At 40.1% G+C, this 18,235-nt stretch overlaps 2 protein-coding genes across 3 annotated transcripts in view; one reads left to right on the top strand and one right to left on the bottom strand.

Moving 5' to 3' along the window:
- Positions 1-2,496: 2,496 nt before the first annotated feature.
- The window catches only part of LOC134657956 (coactosin-like protein), a 40,082-nt gene continuing 24,343 nt past the window's right edge, over positions 2,497-18,235 (bottom strand). The window contains exons 1-5 of one of the 2 annotated variants that reach the window (XM_063513559.1): positions 15,148-15,558; positions 9,608-9,690; positions 8,483-8,593; positions 7,697-7,826; positions 2,497-3,159 (exon numbers count right to left, since the gene is read on the bottom strand). In XM_063513559.1, coding sequence (XP_063369629.1) covers positions 3,043-3,159; positions 7,697-7,826; positions 8,483-8,593; positions 9,608-9,690; positions 15,148-15,468 — 762 coding nt within the window. In that variant the 5' untranslated portion in view covers positions 15,469-15,558 and the 3' untranslated portion in view covers positions 2,497-3,042. Of the gene's footprint in view, positions 3,160-7,696; positions 7,827-8,482; positions 8,594-9,607; positions 9,691-15,147; positions 15,559-18,235 lie in introns of those variants that run through there. The other variant, XM_063513560.1, reaches the window with a different exon arrangement.
- Positions 3,493-4,987, top strand: LOC134657946 (origin recognition complex subunit 5). Its single transcript, XM_063513545.1, has one exon. It carries the CDS (start codon positions 3,565-3,567, stop codon positions 4,951-4,953), a length of 1,389 nt encoding a protein of 462 aa, XP_063369615.1. The 5' UTR covers positions 3,493-3,564; the 3' UTR covers positions 4,954-4,987.

The following is an 18,235-nucleotide window of genomic DNA, read 5'->3' as shown; positions in this document are numbered from 1 at the left end:
TTACTAACACTCGCGCAACGGTAGTAAAAACTTGTGTGCCTGGTGAATGGATACGCCTCCTTTAGACAGATTTGATGTCTGGCTTCTTAATCTGAACGTTATTGTGGCGCAAAAAGGCATGTTTACTTCGTTTTTCGATCAACGCGGGCGAGTAGCATGCGAGCGTTTGCTCAAAACCGCGGTAACACGTACCCTGCTCGCATCGCCATTCTAACCTTATTACTTGTTCTGTGATATGTACATCTAAACTACATCAAAACAGCTACCTTGGAGCCATTTGTTACAATAAATAAAACCGTCACCATAAATCCACCTTAATTTTTAATAAATTATTGTTTATTTTTTTTATAAGACAATAATACCTATAATTAATTACAGTCTCGGTACAAAAAGTACTGAGGTTGACTGAAGTAGCATGAAAAATACGTACGTCTCCGAGAAAATACGGCGGAAAACAATTATACACTACATCTGTACAGTCACCTGCAATAATATGTTACCCTTCGGAGGCCGCAATAATATGTGACACGCTCTTATGGCTCTACAAATAAGATCGTCTCAGATATTTTTGCGGCCTTCGTTGTGTAACACATTGCAGGTGACTGTACCATAAACAAGTAAATATACTAAGGAAGTCACGACTAAATAATAAGCCAGCACAATAATACCATGCAATAATTTAGAGGTAAGCGCTAAATGTGTTCTATAGAGCCAAATCACTAAGCCATTATAATAAAGTTGAGGGTAGTTTCATATTTTATGATAAGTCCAGCATTTGTGTAAGGTTTTTGCTAAATAAATGTTTGAAAATGTATTAGTTGTTTAATTTGCATTCACTGCCAAGAACCTGTTAGGTGGATTCATCTTGTATTGGAAATAGAGTTTGGCACTGAAAGTGTTAAACTACCCAATGATTGACACTCATTGACGTATATCTCAGGACGGGCCTTAGGTTCACTAAAAATGGTACTAGTTCAGTAGTGTCACTCACGAATTCGAGCCAATCGGGAAGTCTAACGCAACTAGATGCGACCAATCGCGCGCGTGATGCGAACTCGTCAACCAATCGCGTTGTAACGGTGTCACACCGCTGTACTGGCCCCATTCATATTGCCTGTAAGCACAGAATAAGTAAGGGCGATTGTGCACTACAATGAATTTTACTGTCCGGCAGTCCGAATTTTCATGGTCCGATATGGCATGAAAAAAACGGATTGGCTTGTGCACTTGTCCGTCTTTTTACTCGCAGGTGCGGCGCAGTGTCATGAAAAAAAACGGATGATTGGCTTGTGCACTTGTCCGTCTTTTTACTAAAAGAGAGGCCCGCCCCCGCTCGGCCAAATCATGAATTATACTAATTCCAGACGCAGTGCACAAGCATAAACACGTTTTTCATGGCTGTCATCTCGGACCGGAAAAAAACTGTCCGGAATGAGGATAAGTAAAATGTCGGACGGTAAAATTACGTCTAGTGCACAAGCTACTATATACATTCAATGGCGTGCCATATCGGACCGTAAAAACTCGGACTGCCGGACAGTAATAGTACATTATTGTCGAGGTTCGGAAGTAGCTACTTGCAGGCTGAGGATTCGTTTTAAACGGACGACCTTGGGAGTCCGTTTAATTGAATCCGAAGCCAGCAAGTAGCCTTCCAGCCGAGTCATATATAGTGCTTTTCTCAAAAATGGTGCAAGAAATAGAAATATTTTACAGAACTTACAGAAGCAACGTTCTAATTTTCCATTAATTTTCACAGAAAAAAATACAACCATTAAAAAAATTAGCTTGCCGCCTTAATAAAAAAAAAAAAGAAGTGTATTTTTCTGCTGAAAATACGCCAACCTATTTGAGACACCTAAATAGTCGCGGTACCAACATTAAGCCTATAACAGACTATCGCACCGCACCGCGACCTTGGAGCGTCGCACCCATAAGTGAGAGCGAGAAAGAGATATCTGTTTCTCGCTCTCACTTATGGGTGCGACGCTCCAAGGTCGCGGTGCGGTGCGATAGTCTGTTATAGGCTTTATAATAATAAGTGCTGATCATCTGTTTGGCTGTTTAAGGGACCTATGCCTTCATTTGATATGGCCATTTGAAGTTTTAAAAAGTTTGGAACTCGTTAAATAATGGAATTTGTATGCGACATTGCAGTCCCGAAATCGAGACTGCAATGTTTTTAACTTTTTAATTTTTTGAATGACCATAAACTACGCACTTCGCGACCTATTTTTTAACCGGCAACGTCGACTTTGCCGTCCATTTTTGAGAAAAATTCATTGTAGTGCACAATCGCCCTAATAGTACTACCCCGTAAGGCCAGTCCAAAGAGTAAAGTAAGTATATGGCCAGTCCTTCAATGTTCACACTGAAATGTACTAGTTATTGGCACCTATTTTATAAAGGGTTGTCCACAGGAGTGAGAACTTTTAAAGTCTCCGTATGACCCAGGTTTGTTGGAAAGAATATGTTTTGGAAATGAAATACGAGTAATGTTGGTTAATTGTATTTACTTCAGTTGATTTACCAATAATAATGATATAACACTAATCAATGTATAGGTATAAAAGCCCATAAAATCCGAATTTTGTATACAATGTAAATTTCGACATGTTCAGTACATACAAAGTAGACAAAAAATAAATGCACTTCCGCGCCTTCTAAATGGCAACTTTTACTATTTTTTGGCAAGTATCTTATATTATAATAAATACCAAATAATTGCACGTGACTCGTATATAAAACTCGACCTCTAAGCGACTGACGTTGTTTCTAATTTCAAAAATAATACCTTAAAAAAATAGACCATCATCATGCGAAATAAATAAATGTTTATATATAAGTAGATGACTAATTAAATTTTATAAAAAAAAAAACAAAAGCACATGACTACTTCAGAAAATAAAACTTCGGGCCGCTCACACCCTCGCTTTAATTAAATAGAAAAACCTTGCCCTGATTTTTATTAGATTAATGAAAAAATACCGCAAAGGAACAAAATGGCGGTTTTTTTTCTTAACCGGTCGATTGGTGTGCGGCTCATAAGTCCCGGATCCCGGTTCCGTAGTTGGCGCCGCCCGCCCTGTTCAGGGCGTCCTTGAATTGATCGATGTCTATTTCGGCTTGGCTCTCCAGCTGTAGCTCAACTGCGAAATTCTGGAATGAAATACAATGATGTCATTATTCTATGAAAAGAGTATGATCAAGGAACTGAAAACTTCATGTCAAATTGCAGGCATCTTAGTCAATCTTTCTAATTACGCCTTAATTGGAGTATTTGGAGTAAAAGAGAAAGATGCCCGCAATTTGCGAGGATTTGTGTTCGCGGCCCTCTGATCGTTGTGCAAAACATACACAAGATGGCGCTTGCGATGCATCACACATTATAATCGTCATTGGTAGACCGCACGGAATGAATTTTACTATACCAAACTCACGAAACGAAACGCAATTTAAAAAAAAAGCAACGACCCGAACGAACTTCACTTTACATCACCTGTCAAAGTCATGGCGCGCAGCAGCTAACCGTCGAGTTTTATTTTTATTGTAATTCGTTATAAAATGGAGGAAATATACAAAAAAGTTCCGTGCAGAGAGAACCAGTTAAGTGAGCTGTTCAACCTTCTCGGTGACTACGACGAGCCTTTGCCATGCGCGCTATTCATCTCCGGAAGTATGGCCACAGGAAAGAGTCTGTGCGTGAACACAGCGCTCCGGCATTTGGGCTATAAACACATCATTATCAACTGTATCGAGTGTTATTCTCCTAAAATCATTTACGAGAGCATCTTATGTGAACTCAGCGACGACGAGGCGGACACAAAATGTGATTCTTTACAGGAACTTGTGAACGGTTTGAATCGCGTCGGGAAGAAGCAAAATCGCTATGAACCGATCGTAATAGTGTTTGACAAGGCCGAGAGGCTTCGTACTATGGACCAGAGCATAATGAGCGCGTTCCTTAGACTGCGAGAACTCTGTAACCTCAATATTTGTACAATTTTCATTTCACATATAATCTACGAGAATTTCTACTTCAAAATGGGCGTTCGAGAGCCGATCACGATATATTTCAACAATTATAATAAAGAAGAACTGTTCAAGATCATATTCCTATATCACAAATCGTTTATACACCATCTGTTAACCAGTTACGATGTGCACAAAGATGTACAAGTTGAGTTAGAGAAACCGGAGTTATTTGCGAACTTTCTAAACGCTTTTTTGAGCGTATTCTACCGACCGTGTCGAGATCTGATCGAATTACAACACATGGCTCGAGTAAACTTCGTTAAATACTGTGAACCGATCATTAAAACCGAAATACAAGCTCACGATCTACCAAAATTATGGAGGCATATATCGCCAATATTAAAAACTAGTCTAGAATTGTTGTATTTACGTATAAGCTCTACAGCTCCAAGCATACCTTCCCCAGGGAAAGAAAACAACGACTGGGTGCAAAAGACATACAATTTTGAAAACACTTTAAAAGAGGAGCTTACATCAACAAAAACTTTTGCTCAAAGCTTCGAGCTGCCGTACTACGCTAAATACCTTCTCATAGCTGCTTATCTAGCTAGCTACAACCCTCCGAAAGAAGACAAGCGTCTCTTCATGAAGAATCACGGAAAACAAAGAAAAAGAATGCAGCAAGTGAGAGCGAAAGCAAAAATTGCAGAAAAACTAAATACTCAGCTCGGACCGAAGGTGTTTACTTTAGATAGACTTTTGGCTATTTTCTATGCAATTTTAGAGGAGAAAATCGGTCTCACCAGTAACTTGCTAGCTCAAATAGCTACGCTTGTGGAGTTGAAACTGATTGCCGGCAGTAAAGAGATAGATCTTGATACGGCCAAGTATAAATGTATTGTGGGTTACGACTTTATTTCAGCCGTGGCCCAAACTGTCGGTTTTAATGTTAGGAAGTATTTGTACGATTTTATGTAAGGTTAAGGCTGTATGAATTAATAATTTATTTTTTAATACATGATATTGAAAAAAAAACTTTTATTTGCTAAAATAACTAATGTTCAGGCCTAAGGCCCAGCCATTTAGCAGCCACAAATGAAAAATTCAAAACTAGCCACTGAAATTTGAACCTATAGTGTAGGACAAAAGAGTTGTTTTTGCGTTGTATAAAATTGGAATGAAACAGCAAAAGCAAGTCTTGTTCCAATTGTATATGATTTAAATTTCATCGAACTGCAGAAGTACTATAGGTAGGACCTTGGGCCTTAGGAGGATAAGGAAAAATTACAGAAACAGAGCATATGTGTTTGCTAACACGTAACAATTATGTTTTCGTGTGCCTGTATTTTTAGAAATGACCAAAGGTGATCAAAATATTAATTATTGTCACAAACTTTCGCGTTTTAAACACCTATTAACTCACATTTATTGACACGTCTATCGCGATTCGCGAATTTATTTTATTACCTTTATTTACCAATGTTTCGACACGGGTTTAACTGGTCGTGGTCGCGAAACGTCGGTAAATAAAGGTAATATAGCTGGTCAAGCAAATCTTGTCAGTAGAAAAAGGCGGCAAAATTGAAAAACGTAGGCGCGAAGGGATATCGATCCATAGAAAAATTGAATTTCGCGCCTTTTTTTACTTACAAGATTTGCTTGACCAGCTATAAAATAAATTCGCGATAGACCCGTCTAAATGTGAGTTAATATATTTTCACAAAGAAATTAACTTTTAGTTTGCTGAGTCAGATGATAAAGATAAAGGCATATGATAAACGTTACATGTACATGTGTGATGCACTCACCAAGCACGATAACGATAATATTTTTATTGAAATACAGCAGGATGCCTGCAATCGTGCCGACATCTAATCTTCGATTAAAATATTTATCTAAGGCTTCATTTTCCAGGGAATTAATACAGTCAAGAAAATTTGTGGTAAATATACATGTTACCTATTTATAGTTATAGCTAGCTGTTTAGCTGTTTGTTACAAGGAAAAGTTGACTATTGTTATATAGGTACCTACTACGCGTAGGTAAGGTAAGCGAATGTTATTATAGCCCCTCTACACGATGGCCTAGCGCTAGTCCAGCAAGATGGCCATGCGATTTATGGCACCTCTACACGATAGCCATGCGATGGTTGAGAGCACGCACTATGGAATGGGCCACGTGTAGGGCTTCCAATACCGGGATCCCGGTATTTCTGATCCCGGGATCCCGTCTTTTTAAACGCATTTTTCAATACCGGTATTTTTAAAGGCAATACCGGGATCCCGGTATTTTAAAAAATGAAGGAAATGCGCAGTATAAACCCTTTAAATCCATTATATTCGGCTGTATCAAAAAGTTTTCTAAACTTCAGACGCATCTAGAGTTAGACTAAGAAAAGTCTGCAACGATTTGGATAGCACGCGCAGTGCAAGTGTTATATTAAACGTCAAACTTCTATGAAATTATGACGTACAATAACACTGCGTACTGCGTATGCTATCAAAATCGTTGCAGACTTTACTTGGTCTAACTCTAACTGGTCTCTAGCCCGCATTTTATTATTGAAACAAGATCGTTGCCTAATGCGTCAGATAAATATTTGGTGGTTGTGGTGGATGAATCCTGAAGTTATGTGAGTGATGAATATGATGATAGTGACATTAACATTGACATAATTAGTTCTTATAATTTTATCAATAAATAAACGAAAGAGCAAGGATAACTGTAATAATGGCAAACTAATTTTGACGGAAATTTGAAAAAAATGTTGTCTGGTTGGTTAAGTTGGACTAAAAATGTGACTGGTGAGGTGAAGTCAACAAATTGGATAAAATTATTGCCAACCTGGAGTGTGAAATAAAATTATTGCAGATGGCGGCATTGATTGTTTATTGCTATAATAGCTTTTAGGACATATCTGGTATTCCAGTGAGCCTTTCTAATCCCCCTTTTTAATAAAACTATATATTTTTAAGCGATTCATATCCGATCCCGGGATCCCGGTATTGATGAAGACAGTTTCGGTATTAATACCGGTATTGTGAGAAGTCCGGTATTTGGAAGCCCTAGCCACGTGTATAAAAGTGTCATTCTATGGAACTTGCTAACTATATCTGTGTAAACAAAACCGCCATATTGAAATTATCTCTGAATATGAATTATTAGTGACTATTGTTTACATATACTTGGTCAACCAGATCTTGACAGTAGAAAAAGGCGGCAAATTTGAAAAATGTAGGCGCGAAGGGATATCGTCCCATAGAAAATTTGAATTTCGCGCCTTTTTTACTGACAAGATTTGCTTGACCAGCTATAGTTAGCAAGTTCCATAGAATGATACTTTAGGTAGATGTGTACGCACCATCGCTGGCCCCTGGCCCACTACCTAGATGTGCGGACGAAAAACCGACACCGTGGCCATCCCATCACCATCCCGCCGCGCCATAAGCCACTACACCAATACCCTCTTGATTAGTTTTTTTTTCTATACGCTGGCCCTTCTTAGTTGGCCAGTATGATTGGCCCATCGTGTAGAGTAGAGGAGCCATTATGTAGACTGTACACTCCGTACAGGTATGCGCTTAGCTGTAGTACCACGATCCCGACTACCGGGTCTTCCGGCCTGGGAACGAAATCATAAAATACCCGATAGTCGGGTTTTCGGCACTGAATGTGTTAAGGTGCACCTCGTGGGGTGCGCCACATGGACATAGATACTTACGGAGATGATGTCCTTGATGATGGCCTTGTCTGTGGACATCTTGGCTCGGTTGATGACGGACACGTTGGGGCCCACCCAGGTCACGAGCAGGAACTTCTTGCGTTTAGACATCTCGTCGCCCATTTGCAACCTGCGGAAATAAGATTGTTAGGGCTTTCGTAGACTATAGGGCCGGTCACCCCTATGACTAACTAGGGAACCTGATTTTACCCCTCCTCCAATAAAAAATAAAACGTGTACGTTTGTTGTATTGTTATATTAGGTTAGCTTATTACCCCCGTAAAATACCAGTTTTACCCCCACGGGGGTAATTACCCCCAGGGAATATTACGCAAAACTCTGCGTAGAGGGTAGTACTATTAGTTATTCTGTGGTAGAGGGCGTCACTAGCAGTCTAGCACAATCACATGGCCTCTCTATAGATCCAATATGCAAAATAGAGAGGCAGAAACCGAAATTTCGTGTTTCGCGGTAGGCCTGTAAACAAACCGCCTTAATGCATCAATGTCTTAGTGAAAACTGAAAACTTGATAAAAAACTGTTTGCCTATATAAGTCAGTAAATAATTTATTTTCAAAAACCTAACGAAGAATGCGAGTTCATATCTGCATATTTATTTTTAAACCAGACTTTTGTGTGTATTAATAACCGCCATACGATAACTACATCGTTGAAGTGATTGCGGAACTCCGTTAATCCGCTTTACCCGTTAATACGGGCGCCTTATATCTTGAACATCTTACCTGACGTAGGTAACTAGAGTTACCTGCGCCAACTAAAGCTTACCTGAGGTAGCCGAAAGCGCGCTCATCGTCCTTGAAGTGAGTGCGGAACTCGGTGAAGTCGCTCCCGCGGGCTGAGCACACGATGCGGGTGCCTTCAAACTTGAACACCGCCCTAGAAAATAGATTTAGTCAGAACTAGCATAACATCAAAGATAATTTAGTATAGAGGCGTATTGTCAAAGTAAAATTTGTAGTCACAGTAAATTTACTGCCATCTTTCGACACAGGATTAAAACTTTTAGAACGCCATTTGACTTTGATCCTTGTTCTTTCAATGACATGTGTTAGGTAAATATCAAACGGTGTCGCCATCTACACGACACGAGTATAGGCTAAAGGTATGGCGCCATCTTTTCAGAGGCAATTTTTTTTTAGACTTTATTTATCTTATACTTCATATTTATCTGATCTATTTGATAAGATTCAAATTTGAGAACGGGGGACCTAGCCAAGATGACAGTCGTTTGCAAAAAATTTAACGCTCTGGGTTGGAAGGTCAGATGGCAGACGCTTTCGTAAAAACTAGTGCCCATGCCAAGTCCTGGGATTAGTTGCCAAGTGGACCCCAGGCTCCCATGAGCCGTGGCAAAATACCAGGATAACGCGAGGAAGATGATGATGACCAGTATATGTAGGTATATTATCTTATCTTATTGTTTTCGGTAGCCCTTGCGGATACACTTCGACCCATAGGGATCTTTTGTGCAATTACCCCCTAGAGAAGATCCGTCAACTACTCAAGAGCTATATGTAGGTATAATTTGTATGTATGTTAATCAGATTGGCGAAAAATTGTCGTCTGGACCGGCCATTCGACTGTATGTATTTTTTTTTAGAGGATATTTTATAAGTATTACAAATTGACTAAGCCCCACGGTAAGCTCTAGGCTTGTGTTGTCAGCTCAGCTCAGCCAACGATATATATAATATACAAATACTTAAATACATAGAAAACAACCATGACTCAGGAACAAATATCTGTGCTCATCGCACAAATAAATGCCCTTACTGGGATTCGAACCCAGGACCGCGGCTTCACAGGCAGGGTCACTACCCACTAGGACAGACCGGTCGCCAGTATTTGGACGTAGATGGTACTTGGTGGTGGTGGTGGTATTATACTCACCACTCGGTGGGTGAACCGTCAGCACGCACGTCCTCGTACGCGGCGCGGATGGTATCCTTGTCCAGGCCCGTGGTCATCGTCACCTGGAGACAAACGAAACGACATTAAATACATTTCTAAACTTAGTTTACGTAAGTCGAAGATTGTCCTATAGGTATTTATTTAAACTTCATCACCAAATACAGTCAAATAATCGGACAGCGAAGCATCAAGCTAAACGCATTATTTTTAAACTCTTGAGCTCCTTCCATTTGGACTTATAAAAAACATCCTGAACACGCGGAAAATGATTGGACACTCAGGTAAATACGACACGACCACTTCTTTAACCTTTTCGACGCCGTGTCAAACACAAAAGCTGTCACGCTGACGCCACGTCACCGAAATGTCAAAACTGTAATTGAACTTTATGCATTTGCACGTAGGTCTATGTTGCTCTGTGGTCTGTGACCGATTAATCGGTCTTTGGCGTTGAACCTACGGTGCGGATATATCGGTCATTGGCGTCCAAAAGGTTAAAACTATCCTGGATAGGACGCAAGCGTGGTAGAGGTAGTAAGTACCAACCTAATAACGCTTCACCATACCGTCGTAATCGTAAGTTAATGATGATAAAAAAACTTGAACTAAGTATTATGCAGGTTTGTAAGCAAATTGGTGAAAACTACGTTCCGTTCCCATCCAACCGCGCACAATGGTCACAATTAAAACAAATCACGAAAAATTATGCGATTAACAAAAACAATTCACCAATTCGTTTCGCTTTCCACTGTCCCTTGCCGTCTGCAATTGTAAAAGTTATATTCTCTCATAAGTCTTATCTTCCTTTATCATCCATTGCAAAGTGAACTGTATAACATGATGAATAAAGTTACATTTGTAACAATCAAATTGGATTAGATACGAGGTAATAAAAGTTATTAACTAACTTTTGTGATTTACTTGTCGACTTGTCAGTATTTAACGTTGCTTTGCAAAGTGAACGTTACGGCCCAAAGCATCTGTAATTTTCTGGATGCAACGGGCATTAGTAATGAACTTTAAAGGGCCGTCACAATAGATCAATACCTGGTCGACGTGTCACTCAAAGGCCCAGTACCACCCCAATAATAATAAATAATAATAAAGTGAACCTTAATAGGTATGAAATTAGGTTGATTTTGTAATAGTAAGGTAAAGTAAGATACGAGGTATGTGAAGTAATCGGTGGTTTTCGTAATTAATGATCGTTAATCTTTCATCTTGGTTTAAATTAAAATATGATTCTAGTTAAGACAGAATTGGATTAAGAAACTGGGGTTCTATAATTACTTCAACAGTTTTATCAACTTAGAAAATGTAAAACAAGAATTTTCTGTGTGTTTCACAATTGGGGCGAAAAGGGTCGCCTCGCGATAAGAATAAAAAAAAATGTACTTCCTTTTGTCATTATCAGAGAGAACGCACGATGGTCTTAAAAAGAGCTTTGTGCCCATTACCACAGAATAAATAATAGTACTAGCTACAGAAGACTCACTCTCTAACGCGTCTGTTACGAATGTTACGATCAGGACAGATATGGCCGCTAGGTGGCGACAGCGCCACGCGCGGCTTATGGCTAGCCACCAAAATTGGTGTGGAACGGATGTACTTTTATCTACCTGTCCTGTAGCAAAGCGACGAAATCGCGGAGTGAGCCACGCCTGCCATTACTCCCATTTTAAACATTTTCCAAAAAACGATACAACTGAAAAATCTATCTACCTAACTATCGAACATCGAAAACTTCACGAGAATCGGTTGAGTAATGCGATAATAAGATAAGAAGAAAATCCGACATACGAAAGCATTTTTGCCCAAACTGAAACTACCTTCGGTAACGCTCGGTCAATAATTAAGAGCGTAAATTATGATAGGTATAATATCATGGATCGTTATCATGATAAACCCGTGATGTTCCTATCACATTCCTGTATGATTTATCACGGCAATAATAATTGGAACTCATCAAAAATCGATTAAACCTCTCTGCACTCAGACTATTTCGCAATTATGTTACAAATAACCTGCCAGAATTTGATTTATTTGAGAAGTTCTCACAACTGAGAGTACTGAGACAGATCCAGATTTAGGCAATGAAGTCTGTCAAAAAAAAATGGCGAAATAGAGAATCGTTTAGAGTGCAAGAATAATTTTATAGTTAGTGCGGGGGAAATCTTTACAACATATACACAAAGTCAAAGTACACAAGTAAATACGTTATTCACCGTAAAAATGACCATCCTACATGACCTCATTGATTTTTTCCTTAGGTTAGGTACGCAGATTTTTTTAGGAATATGAAGTGGTTACAAGGTTAGGTACATTGAATGTTGCTGCTAAGTAGGCTTATAAGTACATTTATAAATTTACTAGCGACCCGCCCCGGCTTCGCACTGGTTAACAAATTATACATAATGCGTCCTCTTGAATCACTCTAAGTATCTATTAAAACCGGCCAAGTGCGAGTCGGACTCGCGCACGGAGGGTTCCGCACCATCAACAAAAAAAAGAGCAAAACAAGCAAAAAAACGGTCACCTATCCAAGTACTGACCCCGCCCGACGTTGCTTAACTTCGGTCAAAAATCACGTTTGTTGTATGGGAGCCCCACTTAAATCTTTATTTTATTCTGTTTTTAGTATTTGTTGTTATAGCGGCAACAGAAATACATCATCTGTGAAAATTTCAACTGTCTAGCTATCACGGTTTGTGAGATACAGCCTGGTGACAGACGGACGGACAGCGGAGTCTTAGTAATAGGGTCCCGTTTTTACCCTTTGGGTACGGACAGTGGCGTAACTAGGGGGGGGCTGGGGGGGGGCACGTGCCCCGGGCGCCGTCCAAGGGGGGGCGCCAAAATGGGCAAAAGACCTCCCATAGAAAATGGACCAGCCAAAATGTAGGAAACAGTCAAATTTTTTTTTCGCGACTTAGGGGTTGGTCTCATAGTAAAAATTGCTCAGTATAATCCCAAAACCTCTCTGGTAACGGAAATGCAGTTATTTTTTAGCCACCCTGTATACAGGATGGTCCAAACCTTGACGTCAAAAAAATTTTTTAAGAATCCTCGTCGTCGTCAGAATATACCCCATGTATGTTAGCCGATTTTTCGTAGTTTTCGAGTTTAACTTTTAACTTTTGTTAAAAATTCCGGGGTGAAGCTTTGCGTTGCTTTTATGCCTTCTAATAATTGTTCGTGGTATTTGCACTGATAACATGAAATAGCGATGGGGAAGTGACCCCATAAAATAATAGTAAAAATAACAAAAGAAGATTTTTGTAATGAATTACTAATTTGGAAGCTTTGCACCTCAGTTCCTTTGACGGCGACTCTGACAAATTATGACTATTAAGTATCACTTTTTTGAAATTTTAAAAAAACGTAGGGTCTAGCAGTTTCTAAAATGACCGAAAGTCCTTGAAATCGCTTGTATTTTTTATTGACCGAAGCGTAAGCGAAGGTCTACGTTTTGACTCGGGCATTTTGCTTTTGTATGTCCGGATGTTCTCCTCCACAGGTCACAATTCTCAACCGATTCTTGTGAAATTTTGTGACCAGATTCTATGAGTAAATAAAAAATTTTTGTCGATCCCGTTTTTGGAAATTTTTAAAAATGGAGTAGTTGTGATACCTCGCGCTGAAACAAATAGTCGTATCGATATCACAAGAGTATTTTCTTTTTGAGACATATTTACATAGTAAATGGAAAAAAATGCAGAAAAATTGTATTGCTGGTTTAGGCGGTATTTAGATATTTAGTTTGTACTCGAGAATGAGTAGTCGAATTTCGTCAGCTTAGCTAAGAACTATCATGGCGCATTTTGTAAACAGTCGCTTTTTTTGTTTGCACACAGAAAGTCTGGGTTCGATCCCCAGTAAGACATAACTTTTTGTATTTTTTTTTTCACTTAAACTTCGTATTTTTTTTAATAAATTAAAATCTTTGTATTGTTGATTGATCAAACCACTGTGTGGCGCTGTCATCGTGCACGGTTCCAATAAGCTATGCTCGCGAGGTCTACAGCTCACAGAGCCCCTAGTTTATTTAGGTAAGGGCAACATCTAAGCTTGACATGCTTGAACGTAAAAGTTTGTCTTTTTTCCCAACTCAGCCAAGTGAGGATGCTGATTTTTTTTAGCAACTGCGCCGGTTGTGAAGGATTATGTTACAAAAAAAAATATTCATAAAAGTTCAATATTTTTTTTAATAAATAATTGCTTCACCCCGGAATTTCTCAACAAAAGTTAAAAGTAATAAAAATAAAAATCATAATTCGAAAACTACGAAAAGTGGGCTAATATACATATTCTGATAGCCCACAGCGTGAGAAATCTAAAAAAAATTTTTGGACGGCAAGGTTTGGCCCAACCTGTATGCCGTGCCAACATCGCTCGTTCTGTGATACTAGAATGCCGTGAAAAACCTGTGTCAGGTACTTATTGAGAGCATTCTATCCAGAGTTTCGGTGTAGGATCGGGAGAATTTAGTCCAATTCAATCCCACCAAGGCTCAATTTTGCGCGTTTACCGCTAAGAAAACCTCATTTTTCAAGGCACAACTCTTCCCATGTCAGGGAGTATTGGGAGCCTCGGTGTTGACATCTCCATCAGTCCAATCATTTCGTAGCCACCTTGCTGGGTAGGCTGCGCTCGTATCCAAAAAACTCGGTGTGCTCAATAAAGGGAGGCGATACTTTACTCTGGGGCAGACAGATCCATAGGCGTACCCACGGTGGGGCAAGGTGGGGCAGTTGTCCCACCCTGATCTCTGACCATAAGCTAAGAATCTCTGTTTCAACCGTACCCTGTTACAACGTCCCCAGCCTCCCCTACTTCTGCCCCACCCCTTAAAAAATGCTGCGTACGACCATGGACAGATCCCATATAATGAGTACTGCTGTCACCTTTGGGCAGGAGCACCTAGATGCCACCTTGGTCCCTTCAAATCAGTCCAAAGGCGCGCTATGAATAGTCTACGATCCCAAACTTACAAGCGATATTGAATCTTCAAGTCTAAGGAGATCTCCAAAAAAGAAGTGTATAAGTTTTAAAATGGTCGGCAACGCGCATGTAACGCCCCTGGAGTGTAGACGTCCATAGGATGCGGTGACCGCTTACCATCAGGTGAGTCGTAAGCTTGTTAGCCACCGATGGACTAAAAAAACACTTCTTTGTCTAAATCAAAAGTAAACTTTAATAAGTAATAAAAAGTAACCCTTTCGTTAGTTCACTTCGTTTTTGGGCAAATTTGGTACCTGCCCCGGGCGCCATATCCTCTAGCTACGCCACTGGGTACGGAACCCTAAAAATAAGGGTTCCTTTTGTACCTTTTTGGTACGGAAGCCTAAAAACCGCATAAAAATCCGTTGCGTATAGTTTTAAAGATCTAAGCATACCTAGGGACAGACAGACAGCGGCTAGCGACTTTGTTTTATACTATGTAATCTCTTATGCGGTTGCCAAAATACTGATGTACCTATAGTATCGCTGCGTTTTAGCAAATAGATACGAGTAAATACCTTGGAAGACGAAGACAACTCAGAATGACAAGACTCCACCTCCTTCACCTCGTCCGCTGATAAGGAATCATCTTTCTCCTCTTTCACAATAGCATACAGCTCCTCAAGGCGATTCTTCAATACTTTAACTTCGACTTTCAACTTCTTACGGTCCACAGCTAACTCTTCCAATGCAGCCACCCTATCGGAGAGCAAAGCCACATTCTTACGGATTTCGTCTACGTTTTTATTCAACACGTCAAATTTAGTTACGATATTATTTTGGTGTTCAGACAATTTCCGAATCTCGTCATGGAGCGATCCCTCCATGTGAATGCTCATTTTGCCGGTCAAAAGTGCATTATATGAAAAATAATTTGGTTACAGTAAATGCTCCAGATTTTTGACAGCGTGTGACGTGTGTCGGTTTTTGACTTGACGCGTGTTCGGCCTGTGTTCTGTGTTAGTCGCAATTTATTTACGAGTATCCTCTTTACTTACTGCAATGCCAATAGGGAGTATTGCTGCAATGTTTGGCTGCCAGAGTGCAGCACTAGTGACTTAAGTATACCATAGAGTAACTTATACATACTGTACCTTAAACTGTTTTTTGACTTTTCACAGACAATCAAATATAACATTGATACATCAAGGCGGTTTGCTTACAAAGGGCCTACCGGGACACGCGAAATCGAAACTCAGCTATCTGCCTCTTTATCGTTCGAATATGCAATAGTGATAGAGAGGTTAGATAACAAAATGTCGACTCTCTCGTTTGCGGTAGACCCTTAAGATTGTTTACTTGTTGTTGATGTGGCGCCCCCTACGCAGACTTTCGCGTAATATTCCCTATTAAGGGGTTTTACTGCAATGTTCTGCCGCCAGAGTGCAGCACTAGCGCCCATTGTGTGTTCGCTACAGAGCAAAGAGAATTTGAAATAGAGGCGCCATCTACCCGACAGTAGGCCAAAGGTATGGTGCAATCTTTTCGAGTAATGGCGCCATAACCTTAACACATATCAGTGAAAGAATCAAAATCAAATGGCGTTCTAACAAATTTACTGTGGCTACATAATGACAGTATAACTCTCTCGTAGTTCGCACCCAGGAAAGGCAGACATAGCCACCCAAAGAGTAAAGTAAGTATAGTAGCGACCCCTGCTGACTAAGGAACCCTAAAAACTCTGCAACTTACACTAACCCCTCAATCTAGGCATCACGAACCCTTTCTGTCTCTCAGTATTGATTTCTTAGGACTGATTTGTCCTTAGCTTTGAAACCTACCCTCTGCCCTCGCGAGGGTAGCCGAAACTCGAGGGTCCTCAAAGTAGGGACTAGGGAGGTTGTCGAAACTGAAAAATGTTTTTTGTGTTTTTGTCGGTTGGACGGTAAAGTTTTCTAGTTCCGCTGTGAGTGCATGTTATCCAGACCATTATATACAAGAACTGCTCGTTTAAAGGTATAGTTTGTCAAAGGAATGTCTCATTTCAAACATAGACAGAGAGAATCATACTACCTTTGTCTTACACTAGTAATAGCACCCAAAAGAAAAGGATGAGTATTGTTTTTTTTGTTCTTATTTACTCACTCATCCTCACTTTTCGCCGCCCCAATTTATAAAGTTATCTCCTCGTTGTAAAAACTTAAAGTATTTAAGTTAAAGTTTAAAATTGCATCGTCCGACCTCGAACCCCGTACCCCGTGCTGGCGGCGCGCCAGGCCGGCCGGAGTTGGCTAAGTGGGGTCAGGTTATATTTAGCCAGGATTACGGTCTAGACTTTACATGTTGTAAAAGGACGAGGAACACGGTTAGAAAATACCTAGAGTCTGACCCCTTCGCATGTCAAATCTCTCTTGTCAGCCGGACTAGCACATGATTGGCGCGACAGTATCTCGCGGCGAGATAGACTACCCGTCCCTCTTTTATTAACATAGTTAGAAAAAGACGGGTAGTCTATCTCGTCGCGAGATACTAGTCGCGCCATTCATGTGCTAGGGGTGCAGGCCTGTGGTAAACCATGTCAGTCTCGCATCGGTCTATTCAGCCACCAAAAACGGTGTCTCTCCGGTTGTACACCATTAATCGTCTGCAATAGACGTAAAAGCCAATGACGATGAGAGTCTGACCAACCTAACTTGACTAGCCCTAAAGATCGGTTTTCCTAGGATAGCGGTGCCGTCATATAGCGGCCGTCTCCATACTAAATAATACGGCTAAATATGGATGTCGTAGTATTTGTATAGAGACGGCCGCTATATGACGGCACCGCTATCGGAGGAAACCAAAGCTTAACAAGCAGAATTAAAATCATTGCCAACCTGAAGCAAATTAGTGATTTGTATTACAATTTTAGAAGGGGGCAAAAATGTTGATTATGCCCTTCGTTGTAGGTAATATTGATACCTACCTGAGCAAGTGAAATCACCAAAATACGAGGGTAGCGAGTGCTTCGAATTGAAATTCTTTTCATCAGAACAATGCAAGAAAAACACATTTTTTTTTAAATAAAATACATTGTTTACCAAACAGGTAAGCAGGTAATCGACATCCGCCCACGAAATAAAGTGCTGATAATATACTGTAAATATACTTAGTCAAAATAAAATGCTGTAAAGTGACATCATCAGATCAGTGATCGCTCTATTTTACAGGCCCCCGATTTGACATAAATTAATATAATAACACGGTGATTCGATTGGGTAACGCTCATAATTCATAATAAAATCGAATTGAGGCCGCAGAATGTACACAGCCGATTCAAACCTACATTGTGACATTAAAATGATTTCTCAATGAGGTCCGCCCGTGCGTCTTGCTGGCGCCTGTACATGTACGGTTAAGTACGAGCGAAATGAACGCGCGTCTTACATAATTTAGCTATCATTTTGATGACATGATGTAAATTTGAATTGGCCCTCGAATGTTATGACGATCCGTAAACCTTGTTAAAAAGACCTACAGCTAGGCTATCAAAGGTCAGTTATATGTTATACTAGCTGTTGCCCGCGACTTCGTACGCGTGGATTTGTATATTGGTGGTTATAAATTCTACATTAGCTTAGAACATTATGCAGCAAAAGATAGCAGTAGGGACGGTTAATCATTTGT

Source organism: Cydia amplana, chromosome 21 (assembly GCF_948474715.1).
Source record: "Cydia amplana chromosome 21, ilCydAmpl1.1, whole genome shotgun sequence".
In the NCBI taxonomy this organism is placed as follows: domain Eukaryota; kingdom Metazoa; phylum Arthropoda; class Insecta; order Lepidoptera; family Tortricidae; genus Cydia; species Cydia amplana.
The sequence above is the reverse complement of the archived record's forward strand: the minus strand, read 5'-3'. Positions and strand labels throughout refer to the sequence as shown.